This window comes from Schistocerca nitens, chromosome 1, assembly GCF_023898315.1.
Source record: "Schistocerca nitens isolate TAMUIC-IGC-003100 chromosome 1, iqSchNite1.1, whole genome shotgun sequence".
In the NCBI taxonomy this organism is placed as follows: Eukaryota; Metazoa; Arthropoda; class Insecta; order Orthoptera; family Acrididae; genus Schistocerca; species Schistocerca nitens.
In genome coordinates this window covers 704,659,512-704,679,273 of record NC_064614.1, presented here as the reverse complement: position 1 = coordinate 704,679,273, position 19,762 = coordinate 704,659,512, and the positions used below count along the sequence as shown (strand labels likewise).

General features: G+C 38.6%; 1 protein-coding gene across 3 annotated transcripts in view; it reads left to right on the top strand.

The window, feature by feature from the left end:
- The window catches only part of LOC126259706 (helicase domino), a 444,931-nt gene that overhangs the window by 319,369 nt on the left and 105,800 nt on the right, over positions 1–19,762 (top strand). For all 3 annotated transcript variants that reach the window (XM_049956690.1, XM_049956698.1, XM_049956682.1), the window contains exons 35-36: positions 7,394–7,772; positions 14,721–15,098. In XM_049956690.1, coding sequence (XP_049812647.1) covers positions 7,394–7,772; positions 14,721–15,098 — 757 coding nt within the window. The remainder of the gene's footprint in view (positions 1–7,393; positions 7,773–14,720; positions 15,099–19,762) is intronic.

Sequence of the window (19,762 nt, the reverse complement as noted above, 5' to 3'; positions counted from 1 at the left end):
TAATGCGTTTCTCGGTGGTTGGCTTTTCCTTTTTTGTTTCTATGGTCGGCCAACCACCGTCACACTCTGTGTGATTTTAGTTTGTCTTGTCTGGTCTTTGTCTAAGTCTCTCTTGTTCTGTGTTGTCTGTGATCTATTCTGTTACTCGTTTTTATTCTCTGTGGGTGTTTTTAGTATTTGGAAAAAGGGACCGAAGACCAACGCAGTCTGGTCCCTTTAATCCCACAAACCAACCAAGTATGCTTTTGCTTGTGATACACTGAATGGCCAAGCCGTCCGTATGACTTTGGTTGAACCAGAAACGGCAGCTTTCCCACTGTCTCTGTTTTGACACTGAACTGGATGTTTGAGTGCATACTGTTCATATATTCATGGAAGTGCTTCAAGAGCTTCTATGCCATGTGGCGAGATCAAAAATGTGTCGTCAACGTAACAATAAAATAAAGATGGGCAAAGGGGACCCAAATTTAACGCATATTCCTCAAAATGTTCTGTAAAAAAATTGTCCACTATTGGAGACAAGGGAAAACCCATAGCCATTCCATCTGTCATTTAATAAAATGTACTGCCATGCAAGAAGCAGGTGGTCTTCATAACGTGTCAGAACAACTTTATTGTTTCATGGGGAAAATGTAGTGCCAACAACTTTATTGTTTCATGGCGAAAATGTAGTGCCAACAGTTTCGATGTGTCCTCCACAGGAACTTTTTTAAATAGTGAGACCACATCCAGGCTAACTAAAATATTACTTGGTCCAACTCTATAATCTGTTTAATTTTCTCAACGAATATATGAATTTTTTTTGTGATGTTCGTAATGGTCAACTATCGAAGTCATCAGCTTAATTGGATATTTGGCCAGCCTGTAGGTAGTAGAATCAATAATGCTAACAACTGGCTTCAGTGAAATACCTTCCTTGTGACCCTAGGTAATCCGTACAACCTAGGAGGTCTAGGAGCTTGTGCTCTAAGATTCTTGATGATATCCTGCTGTATGACACGACCTATGGGTTATGTGATATGAAGTCAGCATTCTGTAAGAAAAGGAACGTGAAAATGTTGAAGTACATGAATATGTTGAAGTTTAAATGGTGAGCCACTATTGAATTCCTTGCTTTCTGCAGCGCTACATCCAGCAAAATAGGTGGAGTCCGGGGAAGACAAGATACAAGATAAAGGAAATCCTACACCCTCTTGAGCACAGTCTCAGCCTCATGATCCTGGGATTTATAACACCACTTGTGAGTGCAGAAGAAATTACCTTGGTCAGTCCATCCATAACATTTCCAACCACTGTGCAGAACATCAACAGCATATTGAAAATTGATAACTGGAGAAATCTGCAGTTTCTGAGCACAGCCTCACAAACAAACACAAGACTATAGAAATAAGAATGTGCGAGAACAACTTCATCCGTGACAGCGGGTACAATCTTAGTGGTGTATTGAAGCAAGGTATTTGTCGCAATGTTTATGCTACAGTGGGAGTAGTAGCGCCACCAACGCAAATGTCAACATCATCTGCAAGAACACTGCATAATTACTGACTAATCAGAAGCTGTCTGTGGGCTATATAAAGCCACAGCAGTTTAGAAAGTCGGTTGCTCCTGACAAAGACGATCCTCAAAAGCTTGAGGTTTTACCCTGAATTGACGTGGCAAGAAGACCGATAATGTTTGCGCCACACTTTGATCGAGGAAAAATAGCTGTCAGTGGCATGATCATCCTATTTGCATTACACATGTGTCGCAACAAATGTGAGGAGCAAAGGGCTTATCTTGGTCCACAACACTGCAGCCAAAATACAAATTGTATCTCATCTTAACTGCTTCAGTAAAATTATGCCTTTGGCTTTTCACTGTATGTTCCCCATATATGTATCAAAACGTATTGGGGTTATTTACACATTGTCTATTTTGTGTCATCTCGTTCACTGTAGGCTTGTACCGTGGGAAGCAAAGAGAGGATGTTGTTTGGTGGCTGGTATCCTCTTTCTATAACACAACTGCACACATATATTAACAGAATTCTTTATTCATAGAAATAAAGCTATTCAATTTGAGCTAGTTGTTGTGGTACAAGCTCTTCCATAATAGTCCACGTTAGCTTCACTGCTAGTGAAGTACAAGTCCTGCTATGTACACCACCTGGTTGCTAGGTACTGAATGACTCTGAGCTAACTGCAACTGTGACTCCCATCGGGCTGCGACTGATGACCCTGCTTGTTGACTCACCGGATGACTGACTGGGCCCTCCGGTCTGTGGCGGCGATATAAATACTAACGGTTGAGAGGACATTGGTAGCGTGTTGCTTGCAAATATGTATTTGGTCTCTTTCCTGATAGGCACATTGCTTGTGCCACCTATTGATCTTGTTGCAACCTCTTTGCTGCCCAGAGTGCTGGCACCAGCTTACGCCAGCACATTTGTCCCTCCCCGAAATGCTGCACCATTGTCTTGTAGTGAGCCTGCAAACGACAGTGGGGAGAGAGGTAAGACACTGGAAGTAGAAATGAGCCTGGAGGTGGAGCTATAGCTGTGGAGGACGTTTACTCCTGACTGTACCCCACCATCGGGTCTGCAAAGCAACAGCAACATCCTCTGGAAAACTGCTGCCAGGGCACACGTCCAGGCCTGAAGGCGTGCGTCCTGCTGCAGTGCAGCGGAGTGTGCGCTGCAGAGTGAAAATCTCATTCTGGAAACATCCCCCAGGCTGTGGCTAAGCCATGCCTCTGCAATATCCTTTCTTTCAGGAGAGCTTCTGTAAAGTTTGGAAGGTAGGAGATGAGGTACTGGCAGAAATAAAGCTGTGAGGATGGGACATGAGTCGTGCTTGGGTAGCTCAGATAGTAGAGCACTTGCCTGTGAGAGCCAAAGGTCCCGAGTTCAAGTCTCCGTCTGGCACACAGTTTTAATCTGCCAGGAAGTTTCAAAGCATTTCTGAGTTTCTGAAAGGCATCTCGACAGTCTTTGGTCCACACAAAAGATACATTTTTGCAACGCAAGCGATGCAATGGAGCCACGATGTGAGTGGCGTTCAGTAAGAAACGAATGTAATATGTCATCTTGGCTAGTACTGACTACAGTTCAGACATGTTGCGAGGAACAGGCAGATCATGGATTGCAAGCAAGTGAGATTGGAGGGGTGTACACCCTATCTGTTTATCACATGACCTAAGTACTGCAGTTCAAAGTCACACTTTTCAAGACAGTACTTGAGTACTGCTTCTGACAACACTTGAAAAAGAGTAACTGACAATTTGTTCCTCTGGTGTATGACCTCAGATGACAATATTGTCAAAGTATTTTGAACAAATAGGCACTTTTGTAGTCAGCTGTTCCAAGTAACGTTGAAAAAATGCGCGTGCGGAAGCACTGTCGAAGGGCAAACACAAATACTTGAACAGTCCTAAGTGTGTATCTAAAACAAACACTTTCTGTGATTCTTCATTCAATGGAATTTTCAAGTAGGCATCACACAAATCTATCTTAGAAAAGTAATGTCCTGCACAAAGCTTGTCCATGGGTTCCTCAGGGCAAGGTAACAGATAAGTTTCAACTACTGTCTGTGGGTTGACTGTCAACACGAATGTGAACAGAAGGCTTAGGCAACAAAACAAGAGGACTTGCCCATTGACTAGTTTGAATGGGAGCAATTACACCATTATCTTGCAATTCTTTCAATTCACTGGCTACTTTGTCTCTTAAAGCTATTGGAACAGGGCGGGCTCAGAAAAACTTAGGCTGTGCATTGTCTTTCAATGTAACATGTGCTACAAAGTTATTAGCTTTTCCCATGCCTTCTGAAAATAGTTCAGGAAATTCTTTAAGCAAGCTAGCGACATTGTCTTTTGGCACCAATGTAGAGACTGATAGTACATTGTTGTGGATGCTCAAGCCAAACAAATCAAAGGCATCTAAACCGAAAATGTTCTCATTGTCTTTTGATTTCAACACTGAGGCACCTATGTCTAACTGGAAACTCACACAATGGCCAGCAATTTGTAACGAGACAAATAGTTCTTTTGAACGTCATTGCACAGCACTAGCGCAAGAAGGAGGCACAACCTTAATCTTACTCTGGTCAGAACCTGTTCAAGGTTTAGAAAACAACATTCACTGCACGTTCATGAGCCTGTTTTTTCTGACAACGGGCAAAATTGGCATTTTTGTGCCGTTGAAAAAAAAATGCTTTGACATGGTCTTGTTTTCCAAATTGTGGAACATGCTGCATTATGTGATGGGCAGTCTTGTCTTTTATGGCGAGCAAAATATCTAGTGCAAGACTTAACTAAATTCACAGGCCTGTTTACATGTCTATGTGGCTGTCGGTGCGGCTATGTACACGCTCGTCGTTGTGGCTGCTTGGGGTTGTCGTGAGCAAGGGGCGACTCAACCCAACAAATCAGGGTCTGGTCAAATGTACTGACCGCTATGGCACTCATATCATATTGTTCTAAGATTTGCAATACTTGAGGAAGTGGTGGATCAGAGTACTTGAGGCTCTGTTTCCATATTCTACTACCTGGGACACTGAATGTCATTGCATCCCTAATCATTAAATCACTGTAAAACTTGTCACAATTACACATAAATTTACACTTCGTAGTCATGCCTGTTAATTCCATGTACCACAGACAGTACATATGTTATCTGGCTGCAGCTACTTGAACTTGCCGGTCATAGTATTTGGTTAATTCAGTGATTACTTGGTCATAACTGAGTTCGTTGGGAGACGCAGTTGGGAATAGCTTTTGTACTAACCTAAACACTGGGGAACCCGCAATCAAAAAAGAGTATTGTAGCTTTACAGTACCTTCAACACGATTAACTTGATAGTGTGCTTGGAACTGTGTCAGGTATTCAAACCCTTCTTCTGTGTTGTTAAACTGCCGGAATGGTGGTATGCTGGTCAGCGGCACTTGTTGGGCTTGTTCCGTCTGTCTACTGGGCGGCTGATGCACCGTGTGCAGCCAGTAGTTGTTGAACCATAATTAGTAGGGCAGCAGTTTGTTGGGTCTGAAACTGAAAAGCTTGTGCTAGATCCATTACACTGGCCGTCTGCAGCTGAGGCGTGGGGTAGGGGGTAGAGGGGGCGGGGAGCCATGGTTTATGCAAGTATGTTATAGCAGAAACAGCAAGCAAAGCATCTGGAAAGAGAAATTTGATTAGTTCTGCAGCTCCCCTCCTGGAATACATGCAAGAACGCAACAATTAGCAATGAAAAATGAACACCCCTACAAGGTAAAACACAAGAGAAGCAAGCAAAATCTGCACTGAATTATACTCCTTGCCAGTTTTTTTGTCGTCTCATTGTCACTGCAGGCTTGTACCGTGGGAAGCAAGGAGAGGATATTGGTTGGTGGCCAGTATCCTCTTTCTATAACACAACTGCAAGCATATATTAACAGGGTTCTTTATTCATAAGAATAAAAAAGCTACTTAAGCTAGTAGTTGCGGTACAAGCTCTTCCGTAATAGTCCACGTTGGCCTCACTATTGGTGCAGTACAAGCCCTGCTATGTACACCACCCGGTCGCTAGGTACTGACTGACTCCAAGCTAGAGGCTGAGCTAACTGCAACTATGACTCCCATTGGGCTGTGACTGATGACTCTACTTGTTGACTCACTGGGTGATTGACTGGGCCTTCTGGTCCACAGCAGCAGTCTAAATACTAGCAGTCAAGAGGGCATTGGCAGCACTTTGCTTGCGAGTCACTATTTGGCCTCTCTCCTGATAGGTGCTTGAGCCTACTATCGATCTTGTCACAACCTCTTTGTTGCCCGGAGTGCTGGTGCCAGCTTACGCCAGCACAGACTAAGATGTTTTGTACATAATGTTCTGATAGAGTATACCCATATATCGTAATATGCACAACACACAGTATAATAATAACTGCCAATACAGTGTAGCACCAACACTCTTTCTTCAAAATTTCATGCAAACTTGCCAGGTGGCAGCACAAGACAGAATTGTGACTTCTGTTTAGGATAGCTAACATTAGATGCACAAACGCAGAGATGAAAATACACATAGAAAAAAAATGTTTCCCTCTTGAGGTGAACTGAAGCTTATTCCCATAATAGGGGAAAATTGATACCCAAAAGAAACTGTATTTGATGGAGAAAAACTAAAGACAAATCTGAATTCAGTGTATGAAAATTAGTCATAATCACCTATTATCATGCAGAGGCAAAAAATGTGTTGTGCAGTATAATCATCAAGATATTTTCCATGCCTTCGTAACACCCGTGACCTGTTTTCTGTAGCATTAAAAAATTCATTTGTATTTAATTATGTGGATTATATCGATAAAATAATAATATGTTTGTCTTAAAAGTTTTATTTTATTGCATGACAGAACCCTAGAATTGTACATTGAACTGAATGTCCATTAATAACTACTTTATTTCAGTAAAGATCTGAAATGATGAACATCCCCTTCTTCTTAGTTAAATATTTTTGTAAGTAATGTGAACACAGTTAAAAGTATCAAAGACCTCTTTGCGACATGACATCGCGTTGTGTGCGTTAAAAGTACTTCCAAAATTTTGGATTTAAAAGTAAGGAAAATTTCTTCTGGAAGAGTTCCTTGCCCTCCTGAACAGCCCTTCATGCATAAAAAAATAAACTTGAATATTATTATTCTGCTTTTGTGAGCTGCAGTGCAGAAAGAAACTGCTCCAGTAATGTAACATAGAATTAGGTTAGTTGTTTGGTTTTTCAAGTAAAATTATTTGATCCACATTTGATTTGCAAAACACATGATGGTAAACCTGTATCACTATTGGGTGGTGAGTGTCGCTGCATTACTGTGTAGCAACCGAAATTTATTTTCTTGAGGAATGAGAAACTGAAGTGTAGCAGTGTTTGTTAAATATTAGTAACTACTGTGCAGATGACTTGCTGGCTTTGTACTGTTCACAGTGGCTAGATAGATCCACTTTCTGTCTAACGCAAAACTGGTGTCAGTTAGTCCGTAAGAAACTTGATATGTAACTATGTTGCCATCTTTGATAGTTACTGCACAAGTGGAAAACTGCTGTTTAATTCATGTAACTAATGAATATTTATCTTAAAAATCAGCCAGGAATTAGATTATTAATTCAGTGAATTCCATCAACTTCACTGCTCAAAACGTCAAGGTGTTCTGTACAGAATACCTAATCATTTGACTATCCATTTTTGTTCTTTTATTTAGGGACTTTTTCTGCAATGTTTCAAGAGTTCATACTTTAGTTTGTGTGTATGTATAAATTAAATTAAATACTTGTGAATTGGAAATTTTTATTAAAATCCTGAAAATTTTTATCACTGTACATCTAACAAATAGATGATATCATGAAGGAAACATCTCGATTTTTAGCACAGTTGATTCATAATTATTATTTCAGGTATGAAACAGTTATAGTACCAAGAGAAGAAGGCAAAGTTTTTTATGATACAAATCCAAAAAAGCAGAAGAAGACAAAAGGTGTTTATAAGCTTCCACCACAAACGAAGGCAGGCAGGCCATTAAGAACATCACAACTGTTTTTGCAAGATAACAACAGTTCATTCACCAGCATATATCTTCAGAGATTTGAAGTAATTAAAGAAATGGCCTGTAAAAGGAAACCAATTCAAAAGCCACAGATTACCCCTGGTGTGAAGAATCAGAGACCTCCTCCTATCTTCTTAGAAAATGGTATTGATTACGATGAACCGATAACACCTGGAGATGCAGCATCAAGAAGATTAGAAAGAATTGCCAGGGACAAAACAAAGACATTGGTATGGGCTCCTTCCTACTCAGTCATATTTTGTTTCTCCTGTGCTTTTGAATTCTTCAGAGTGAATTTGTGAAACATATATTGGCTAGTTTGAACTGTATCATAAATCTTCTACATATTTGAGGTGCTGCATAATATGAAGCTAAATAGATGAGCTGTCATTTATGATTTTATTTGAGATGCTTTGTCTATGTGTGAGAAGTTGGCATGTATTGCCAATGTGCCATAGGGTTTTAGTCTTAAGTGAGAAATCTGAAATTTTATATAAAAGCTAGATTTTTAAACACGTTATTAAAGTTGGCGACTTTTTCAGTACTTAAAGATTTTAAAATAGAATTTATATTCATTTCAGAACATGTGACTTTCCCTCATTACATTTAAATGCAATCCATTGGTAGAGGTCTGCACAGATGCAGATGTCTGCATATATAACCACAGATATCCACAGTAATAACTATTTTGCGGGTATTTAAGTAAAAATTGCAATAATAATTACTTTCTGTTTAAGAGTAAATTGCAGTGGCTTGGCAAACCAGTGTGAGAACATTTCTCCTCAAAACCAACTTATAATTTGGCACCCCTCCCTCCCCCTCCATAATTTGGCACCCCTCCCCTTCCCCCGCCCTTTTCCCTCGCCCAATTTCACCCTGTCAGTTTTCGCTCCTAATTGTGATACACACTGTATAAAAATCTTGCAGCACTCCTCTCATCTAGACACTCCAAGTACACTGTGATAAGCCATGCACAGCAATCTTACAGTTGTGGAGCCACTGGTGCCCCTCTCAGCTTGGTGCCCCAAGTAGCAGCTGGTGTCACTTGGGCGCTAAACCGTCTTTATGTCCTGTACAAAGCAGATACGTTGTTGACGTCTGCTTGGGCTGAAGGTGGCGCTGTGCCCTTCTTCTTGCTTCTTGGTTTTCCACAGACTTACATGTTTGTCTCATTTCTATCACACCAGCAGCTGCCTTACATCTGAGTCATTCCTGTATTACTTTTAGTAAGTTACTCTTGTTTCACTTTTACTAACAGATGTCACTTATTTAGTTACTGAAAGCTGCAACAAAACTATCTGAGGACTTTTCCAGGCTATCCGCCCATTGGAACCTTAGCTTAATGGACTGACTGCTGTTTGTGTATCACGTGCAACATAAATAATGTTTGACATAAAATCAGTGAATCTATCAACATTGCTCTTAATATATTTACTAGTACAAGCAGTGTGTAGTACAGTGAGAAATGTAATTCACTGTTGTGGTAAACTAACATACATTTGATAAATGAAGCATTTGACAAACTTGAAATACACGGTGTGGCTACAAAATAACATGACTATCACTGTAAAACATTTTATTGCAAGAACATATTTATTAAATTACTGTCATCCTGAATATACTCTGACACTACATGTGAATTTTCCATTGATGGAAACAGTGCTGGAAATATTCCTCTGTGAGCTCCTTGATCATGCTTCTTACCATTTGTTCCTTCACTGCTTCAATGGACGGAAATCTTGCTTCTTTTAATGCAGACTTTGGAGGATAAAAGTCATGTTGTACTAGGTCATACAAATAAGCTAGGTGGTCCAACACTGGGATGCTGTACTTCGCTAGAAATCTCTTAACAGACAATGTGGCATGAGCTGGTATGTTGTCTTCTAACAGAATCCATGACTTGTAATTTCACAATTCAGGTCTATTATTATTATTATTATTATTATTATTATTATTACTATTATTTTCTTATGGAGTAAGAACCTGAAGGTAGTAATATTGATTAATAGTTTGACCTTCAGGAACGCAGTGAAGATACACAAATCCAAGAATATTGGGGGGGACTGGATTGGTGCTCATTTTGTGAATCATAAATGGAAAAAAAGGTTCTTCATGTGTTATCACTCTTTCCAAGAAATTAGTGTCATTTTCAATGGTACTCGACGCATCAGTGCAACCATTTTCACATACTTCCTTTTGTTCAATCGTGAGAATTTTTGACACCAGTTTCACACATACTTTCCTCCTGTTAAGTTGGTTATGTAAAATTTGTGCTCTTTGTCAATTCCTATAGTTTTAACAATTGATCAAATACTCAACCAATGGTCACATTGAATCATGTTACCTACTTTTTCAATTTTTCATCTGTTTTTTATGTTGAAGGGCGTCCCAGGCATGAGTCATCTTTGGCATATTCTTGGTCAGCTCGGAAATGCTTGAAGCACTCAGAAACTTGTGTACATGATAAACAATCTTTACCATACATGTCTTTTAGTAACAGATAGGTTTCAGTAGCATCTTTTCCAAGTTTCAGGGAAACTTCACAACAATTTGTTGCTCTATTGTTACACTTATCATATTTCCAGCAGAAAAAATAACAGCTCTTACACAAACGATGACCACAGCCACACTGATTTGTCTACAGATACCAGAGATGCTACTTTCAGCTAGAAGGCTTCACGCTCCACAGTCATTTGTCATTCATCTTTGGCATATGCAGAATTACTCTGTGACAACAACAGTCCCATTATTTTATAGCCACACCTTGTAGTATGCAGTAACTGAAGAGAATATGTAACATGACTTCATGTGTCTTCTCAGTGTCATGGAAATGTTCTGCAGAAAATTATCCATTTCATTAATTATGGCAAACAGTTGCAACATAAGGAATGTATCAAAATTGTGACAGGACGTTTTGTATTGAAGTACGAAAATGATCAGCCTCTACAACCAGTGGATTGTAAATAATGAGGCTCAACTTTAGCACAGGCAGATTTAAGCCAACCTCAATCCTGTCATCACAGTCTGGTGTACTGAATGGGATAAATTGTATTTGAAAAACTAAAAATGGAGTCATGTGGTTGTGTAGATAAGGCACTGTTGGATGCAGTCTCATTTCTCTTTATCCAAGCAGACCTCTTACCCATCGGTGACAAGACCATGCTGACCAGATTCTTATTCAAGTGAAAAACATAGTCACCATCATCCTGATTTTAGGCTGATCTTTATTATAAAATTTATCATATAACTTAAAAGTTGTAGCTCACGGTTGTCTGTTGTCTTGGCTACGAAGAGATGCTCATTCCAGTCGTATTGTGTAGGAATTGTGTAAGGGTGAATACTCTGTGTTGTATCCATGTAGAGTGGGGGTTTCCTATTTTAAAGAAAATAAGAAGTTTTCACAAGGTCTTAAAATGATATTATGTTCCTCATCTGAGCAATAACTTAGTCATATTGTAGTGGAATAGTCTATGGGTATACTGCTAGTTGTTGGCTTCTAAAGGGCACAATATTACAGCAAATGATAACGCTGCTGCCATCAACAAGTGCACACCTGAAGATGATGATGATAACAACAGAATGGATTGCAATTATATTGTGCCAGTTGTACATCAGAAACCAGAAGCAGACACATAAATTATTTTGTTATGAAATAACTCAGGGAGAAACTAAAGAACCACAATCATATTTTTGTTATTTAACTCATAGTCATCATGATGTCTCGACTTTTGATAATGTTTTGCATTGAAAACTTAAAGATGGGAAATAAAATTCCATTTCCTGTAGACATACAGGCACATTGCACAGTGTGCTTTTAGTGGAAGATGGTAGATGCTTCTAAATACCATGACATTGTTGGCTAACCTGTCCTGTAAGCCATAAAACTTAAAACAGTGAACTGAATAATTCACGCAAAAATGATTAGCCTCTTTGAAACCTAACAAAATACAGTACAATAGTCTCTCCTTTGGCACTATCAGTTGTGATATCAAGGTATGCTCCGCACAAGACATTCTCAGCATTAGTACAGAAGCAACTGCAACAAGGAAGAGGATTCTGACTACAAGTTCACTAACAGTTACCTATTAACAGAATTCCATTGTAAAAGACACGCCATCACTGAATAAGTCAATATTAGTCATTCCTCATTTCGTGAGTATAACTGGCTGTTGTAACAGCATAGGGATCAATGCCATGTTGAAGTGAAGCTGCATTGATGACAGTAGAGTAGAAGTATGGTGTAAGGAAATATAGCAATAAAGAAAGTTAGAAAAGTCTTGTAATAAGTGGAGAATTTAAAGAGACTTGGATCTCAAAGAGAGTTGCCTGCTTTGAAAACACAAGCACCTGGAGAAGCTTTGCCCTGAAACAAAGTAAATACAGCCAAAAGTTGGAATATTAAGTGCTGAAGACTATGAAAAGCAGCTTCAACCAATAAAATACCTAACTAAAAATTATAACTTTTCCTTCTGCCATACATATTGATGTAAAAATGTGAAATATGATTGATTTCAAAGTTAATATGCTTCATCACCCAGCACTTGTACATATACCAAGAAGCAATCAGATACATCATTTATGAATAACCAAGTTTAAAAAATTACTGTGGTTACAGCATAACACACTACATATATATCACGGAAAGACATTGGTACACTATTAATGATACCTATTCACAAACTAAAATGGGCTCTAAACATGTACTGATCCATGTATGTTAAGTGAGTGAGATTTTCCACTCTTGGCTTTGACAGTTGTGTTCCTTTGTAAAGCTTTTGTTTCTCAGCTTATACATTAGTCACATTTATGGTACTTGCCTAATGTTGGTTACATATGTTCATGCACATTTCACATGTTTCAAAATAATACATTACCCACTACTTAGCTGGGTATTGTGATAAATTAATTTGATTCCATCATATGGGACCTTAATGTTTGGGTTTAGATGTTTCTTCCATTTCACTTTAGTACTATAATAAGAACTTACTATTAATTGTGTACTAGTATCTTTCCTTTAGGTCTGGATAACCTCTCTTTTGCATTTTAATAATTGTAAGGCACAGAAATGTTTGGTTGCCATGCCTTAATGACATAACTGATTGCTTGTTGTTACACTGGTCCATGATGAAGGGTATTAGCTTCAGAACTGATCACTTCTAATATTTTACATCAAACACACATATTTTTGCATCAGTAAATACAGTGAAGGACTAGTTTTTATTTTGTCTCTCACAAGTAAAAAAGATGAATAAAAGGCTCAATGAGGAAAGCTAAAAAAAAACATTGGCATTTAAAAGATTGGGACTGAGGTGGGATTCTACTTCAAACAATCATATAGTGAAGAAAATAGCTTGAATGAACTGCATGATACCGAAAAAGAAGAAAATGTTCAAAACATATTCTGACATTCACACAAGTGAGAAATGCTCTAAAGAAAATTAGCACAAGAACTGAAGACAACAGCCACAAATTACGTGAATGCTTACTTGATCGAGGTAGCTGCAATGAAAGGACTGAAGCAGTTGTTCACAGTGTCACAAATTCTGCACGAAAAAAAGAAACCCTAGAAACTGGACTCCAAGTTTAATACTGCTCTTTATTTTGGAAAAGATGTGAACACTGCATCTACTAATTTGAGAAACAGTTGCCCTATTTTAAAAGAAATCGGCTTTGTCAGATTTGATATTCACTGTAAGAATTATAATTAATAAACAATAGGAGCAAGAGATCTTATCTTTATTTCCATTTATATTGGAAAGATGTGGGATATAAAATGTAGGTGTGTATTTAAAATAGAAATGTGCCTCATGTTAATTCATAACTTTGAGATACTATATGTACAGTTCTATAAGTGATATTCATAATGCTCAAGAAAATATGGTATGCAACAAGGTAGCACAGTAACATTTTTATTCCTAATTGTAAGAAATATGAAATGAAAAGGGTTAAGGGTCACAGTAACAACCCTTCATTTTAAAGCTTTTGTCGTTACAGATGATATGGTGATATAAATTGACAATAAAGTAAAGTACAGCATAAACTGAATGCCTAGTAAAAAATGAATAATTCCATCTTTGAATTTAATTTATTGTAATTACTATTATAATATTTGCAAAAAATTCAAAACGTTTTGGTTTCAAGATGAGCCTGTTGGAAACGGTGTTATTTGCTTACAGACACCCTGTTTCAGAAGTAATTGGCAGTAGATCTTTTGTCCGCAGCTCGTGCATTGCTACCTCTGGATCACGGGGTCCTGGTTTTGATTCCCGGGCGGGTTGGGGATTTTTTGTGCTCGGGACTGGGTGTTTGTATTGTCCTCATCATCATTTGTGACAGTGGTTGGATTGGACTGTGTAAAAATTGGGACTTTGTACAGGTGCTGATGACCGCGCAGTTGAGCGCCCCACAAACCAAACATCATCAGTAGGTCTTTCATATAGAAGGATGGCAAAATACAAGATACACTACCAAATCCAAGCATCAAATAAATAAAATTAAAATGATACTGACTTCTTGAATGTGAAGGCCTAAATAATTTGCGGAAGAAGTTAATATAAGAGTAAATGGCCTGGCCAAGAAACGGTGAGATTCAACATGACGTCATAGAACACGGAATGAAGATGCCCTCCTAAGAATAAAAAAAGCAGACACACACTTTCATTGTACACAAGCAGCTGGAACTAGACCATAGCGATAATGCTAGTAACAGTGGGTGGTTTTCTTTTTATATTCAACTATTTTCTGCCTGGGCTACTAACTGACTTACTGTGTGCTAACACCTTTTGCACTGATTGTATGCCGATACTGATTATCTCTGTGACAGTTGAAAGTGCAGTGGAACTCTGAAATAAGTTACGGATGCACTGAAAAGAACATGTCTGTCTTTTGTTTTCTGAAGTCCTACATTCAAATGTCAAAATGCTTCTTCGTGCGAGGCTTACTCTCACTATTTCCTCTGATCTGTGTCAGTTATAAAGTGTATATGGGACATTAGGTTATCTATAATGTATAACTGTTAATTATTTTATAGTATCTAGTTACAGTAATATAGCTCACATTATTGTGGAATAAGAGCTCAATGTAAGTGTCATTTATATTGTGTGTAAGGCTACACACGGCATTTATATACTGAATTATTTTGGAGGTAAGTAAAAAAGCTTCACTCGTAATTTCTTTAGGATCAGCAAGAAGAACAAAGGCGTCAGCAGCAGAGGGCACAGCAGCAGCTGTCACAGCAGCAGCAGCAGCACCAGCAGCAACTGGTCCATCAGCTGCGTCAGCAGCTACAGGCTGCCGCAGCAGTAGCAGGCACAGTGCCTGTGCCTCCTGCAACGGCAGCTAGCTCATTACCCACAGCAGTTGCTACAGGGTCCACAGTCAATGGTATTTCCAGTTCTGCTGTAGCTCCCGTTATAGCTACGAGTAGTTCACCGTCAGCTTCATCTTCACTGCCAATTGTTGTCACAACTGTAACGTCTGTCACAGCAGCAACTGTCGTTTCGTCTGTTGTCAACGCCATTCGTAATGCGAGAACAGTCACTGCTTCAGTATCGCAGGTATGTCATCTAACTCTGTGCAGATTATCAGAATGTAAACTTATCGAATGGGAAGTATTTGCAAAGGTATTACACTATTTTGTATACTAATGCATGTTATATTCTTCTCTGTACAAAGATGTCCTGCAGCTACTAGTTTTGTTACAGGATGCTTACAGCTACAGATCTTTTTTAAATTGTAATATGGTATTTGAAAGTGTAGGAGTTGTGTGTTTGTTTTCAAGGTTTGGATCATACGAGATTCATTTTCTGTTTATGAACCAGTACTCGTTATTTCGAAATAAAACCGAGAACTCGGTTGACTCGTTCTAGCTGTTCGGTGCCTTTCGAAATACGTCAAAAAATCTACCGCTTAAACTAAATTTTGGTACTATAAACTAAAATTTGACCCCACGTTACATATTCCATATCTTATTCTTCGTCTAAACTGAGTTAGTATGTTCATGTGTAGTGCTGTGCACTACAGTATTTTCTGTTACACATTTCACATGTTTTTTCTCGATAATGTACTGCACTATAAATTTGCAACAATAGTCCAATCGCTTGCTTGCCGTAACATGTCACTTTCCCAGTGTAAGACACGAGGGGGCAGGGCAGGAGAGGAGCTGACCAGTACACCAAACACAGTGATATCTGTGTCTCTGTTTGTGAACAGTATATGTTTTTCTTTCCTTTGCTTCATCACTCACAATATGCCGCCAAAACAGAAATGAGCTCATAATGCTCTGATGGTAAAAGAAAAGAGGCAAATTTTACATATGGTCAATAGTGGAGAGAAGACTGAAACAAGGGTTGCAGAACATTTTCAGATCCCAAAGTCTGTTCATTTAGTGACAACAGTGAGCACGTGATCCCAGCTGAAGATGAGGTAGTGGAGTATTTTCACTGTTTAAATGCTTCCGAGACATGCACTTACAGCAGGCTCCATTGTCTGATCCTATGCTTTGAGAAAAGACTCATGAAATAGCTCACCAAAAGGGAATTTCTGGGTCTGTGTGTCCCAAGGGCTATCACTTTTTCAGAAGAGTTACAACATCAGTGCCATCAGTGTCTGAGGGAGCACATAGAGTAAACAAAGAAGATGCCAATGAGTGGGCATGGGAACTTCAGTCATTTGCGTTACCCAAGAGACATGTTTAAAACAGACATTTTGTATAACTTGATGCCTGAAAAAACACTACATGTCAAGAGACAAAAACATCATGGAGGAAAACGCAGCAAGGAGAGACCGGCAGTGGTCTTGTGTTGTAATTCAGATGGTCCTGAGAAGCAGAAACCATTAGTGATTGGAAAATACAAAAATTCACATTGATTTAGAAAGTTAACCCATTTAATCTGCCATACCAATAAGAGAATAGCAATAAAGCTTGGATGACAAAATCTCAATTCTGTATCCAGCTCTTGAAGTTTCAATAACAGATGGCTGCAAGGAAGATAAATATTCTGCTAACCTTGCACCACTGCTCAGCACATAAGTCAACTGACCTGGAACTTCTGCTCATAGAAGTTGTCTTGTCACCAGCTAACTCCCCGAGCCGTCTGCAGCCATTAGAGCAAGGAATAATTGCCTCAATGAAGCATAGTTACAAATGCTGATTTGTTAAAGCTACCACCAATGCAGTCAAACTATAAGAAACAGTTCCAAATTAGAAGGTACTGCAAGCTACCTGTAACAGATATGCTGCTTGGGATGAAGTTATAACACACACCATAACTAACTGTTTTAAGAAGGCATGAACAGTAACTGACAGTATTAACAGTAACTGAAACTGAAGATGAAACTGGTGACCCAATATTTGAACTCACTCATAATGTATGGAAGTGAAACATGGACGGTAAATAGTTTGGACAAGAAGAGAATAGAAGCTTTCGAAATGTGGTGCTACAGAAGAATGCTGAAGATTAGATGGGTAGATCGCATAACTAATGAGGAGGTACTGAATAGGATTGGGGAGAAGAGGAGTTTGTGGCACAACTTGACCAGAAGAAGGGATCGGTTGGTAGGACATGTTCTGAGGCATCAAGGGATCACCAATTTAGTATTGGAGGGCATCGTGGAGGGTAAAAATCATAGGGGGAGACCAAGAGATGAATACACTAAGCAGATTCAGAAGGATGTAGGTTGCAGTAGGTACTGGGAGATGAAGAAGCTTGCACAGGATAGAGTAGCATGGAGAGCTGCATCAAACCAGTCTCAGGACTGAAGACCACAACAACAACAACAACCAACATAATGTGGATACAACTTTGGATTCTGATGCAACCTTTACGCAGGCTTACACCTGGTTGTGCTTTTTTGTCAATATAGAAAAATTTATGCAGACAGATTGCAAAATATGTGCTGCTGAAGAATCAGTCATCAGTTCTGTTGATGGTGCAGAAGAGAATGACAATGCTTTACTGTTGCCTTCTGTGGAGGAACATGAAGCTCAAAACTGCCCCCCACACTGAAGTTGCTCTTCACAAGAGATTTTCTTCCACTTCTAATGTCTCCATGGCATTTGTAGCTGCTTTGAATGTGGTATGTTGAAATAGTGCCATTACAGAGTAATGCTGTAAACTAAAACGTATGTTCTGATAAAAAAAAAAAGGTCGTGTAATAGGGCCTCCCGTCGGGTAGACCGTTCGCCAGGTGCAAGTCTTTCGATTTGACGCCACTTCGGCGACTTGTGCGTCGATGGGGATGAAATGATGATGATTAGGACAACACAACACCCAGTCCCTAAGCGGAGAAAATCTCCGACCCAGCCGGGAATCGAACCCGGGCCCTTAAGATTGACATTCTGTCGCGCTGACCACTCAGCTACCGGGGGCGGACTATGTTCTGATTAAAACTTAGTTATGTTCTGATTAAAACTTAGTGTCATAAAGAACTCTACATTAAATAATTTCTTAAGATCATCATTTCCTGTGTGACATGTTGCATTAATTCAGTGAGTAAAGTATTGGTCCACAATATGTATGTAATTATATTATGTAAAATAATTATGACAAGCTCTTGACAATATGTACATCTACTTCCTCAGTTAAACAAATGACAGAAATGCTATTGTACATATACACTGTAGTTATTTTTATTTCTTCTTACAGATCATGAAAATACAGCACCCTCAATTGTTGGTACCCATAATATGAGAAAAAGTTAACTCAACAATGATATATTTTTATATAAAAAAAGTTAATTGAAACTTCATTAAACTAAATGGGCTATTTTTTGGCCTCTTAAAATTTGGTTAAACAAGGCTCTGCTGTATACTTCTACCAATCTACCAATGCAACATCCCCCCCCCCCCTCTTCTCCGTATTCTACAAAAGTAATACAGACTTGGATTTAAAACAAGCATGAATAGATAAAATTAACACAATTAAAAATAGTCATTTTACAGGTTCTGGATATAGGAGATCTTATCACCAGAGAGCAAAAGGGATAAAATGCACAAGAAAATGCTTATGTTTGATGATGTGATTATGTAGAACAAGTAAAATGGTGCAAGTTTGCAAGTTACAATTGGAAGATACATTTGATGAAGACTTACTAAGTTCAGTTTGCCACTCTAGAACTATATTCACAAATCTAGGATACATTTTATAGGAAACATCTAGACATTTGACCTAAGAACACAGATATGAATGAAATAAAAATGGAAGTTATCTTCATGAGCTATTTTCTTCCATACTATAGAATGTATTACAAATGAAATGAAACAGTTTATGAGTATTTACAGCTCCTTTTAAAGTGCAAACTGAGAGGCAGAGAAATATGATGAAACAATCCAACACATTTGAACTTTCTAAAATAGCAAGGCATACACCTCACCACAATAATGTTTTTGGATTAAGAAACTTACAAAATAATATTTTGGCCATTCAGGAATTTCTTTATAATGATCTTGCAGCCAAATTATAGAGGTAAACTCCTCAGAGGTAATTGAAGTATGAAACTTGTGACACAAACTTCACAGTAGTTTTCTTGTGTACTCTTGCGGGACTAGTACTTCTGGAAGATAGGATACTGCAAAGACATGGATTAGCCACCAACTAGGGGATTGTTTCCAGAATGAATTTTCACTCTCCAGAAGAGTGTACACTGATTTGAAACTTCCTGGCAATAGAAACTGTTGGCAGGGACACGAACATGAGGTGGGCCTTTCATGAGCAGATTTGAGTCCCAGTCAACACACTGTTTTAATTTGCCAGGAAGCTGTTTCATTTTGTTTTATGTGGAAATATCTGTGCACACAATTAAATTTTGTGAATGAATGTAACTGTACCTAGAACAGCTCTCAAAAGTTTCACACGTAGCACATATCACCCCCTTTATGCCAAAACGATGAATGTGCAGTATATACTAGTTTTGAGATACAGGTGTTGTTTCACAAGGTCATAAAAATCAGCTACACCAATTTAAGAAACTGATTTGCATCTGATCTATTGTTACCATATTTACAAATGTTAGGATATGAGACTCACAACTGTGACTCCCTCCCATTGAAGGAGGATGATGCATATTCATTGATCTGGAATAATGAAGGCATAATTAATTTTCTCATGTGTACTAAAAGTATATCAAACACAAAATTGGAATTGGCATCAGATGTTATTGCTTCAAAATAAACAATAAAAGCTACATACTGAAGATTGTATCAACAGTAAAACTGTAAACA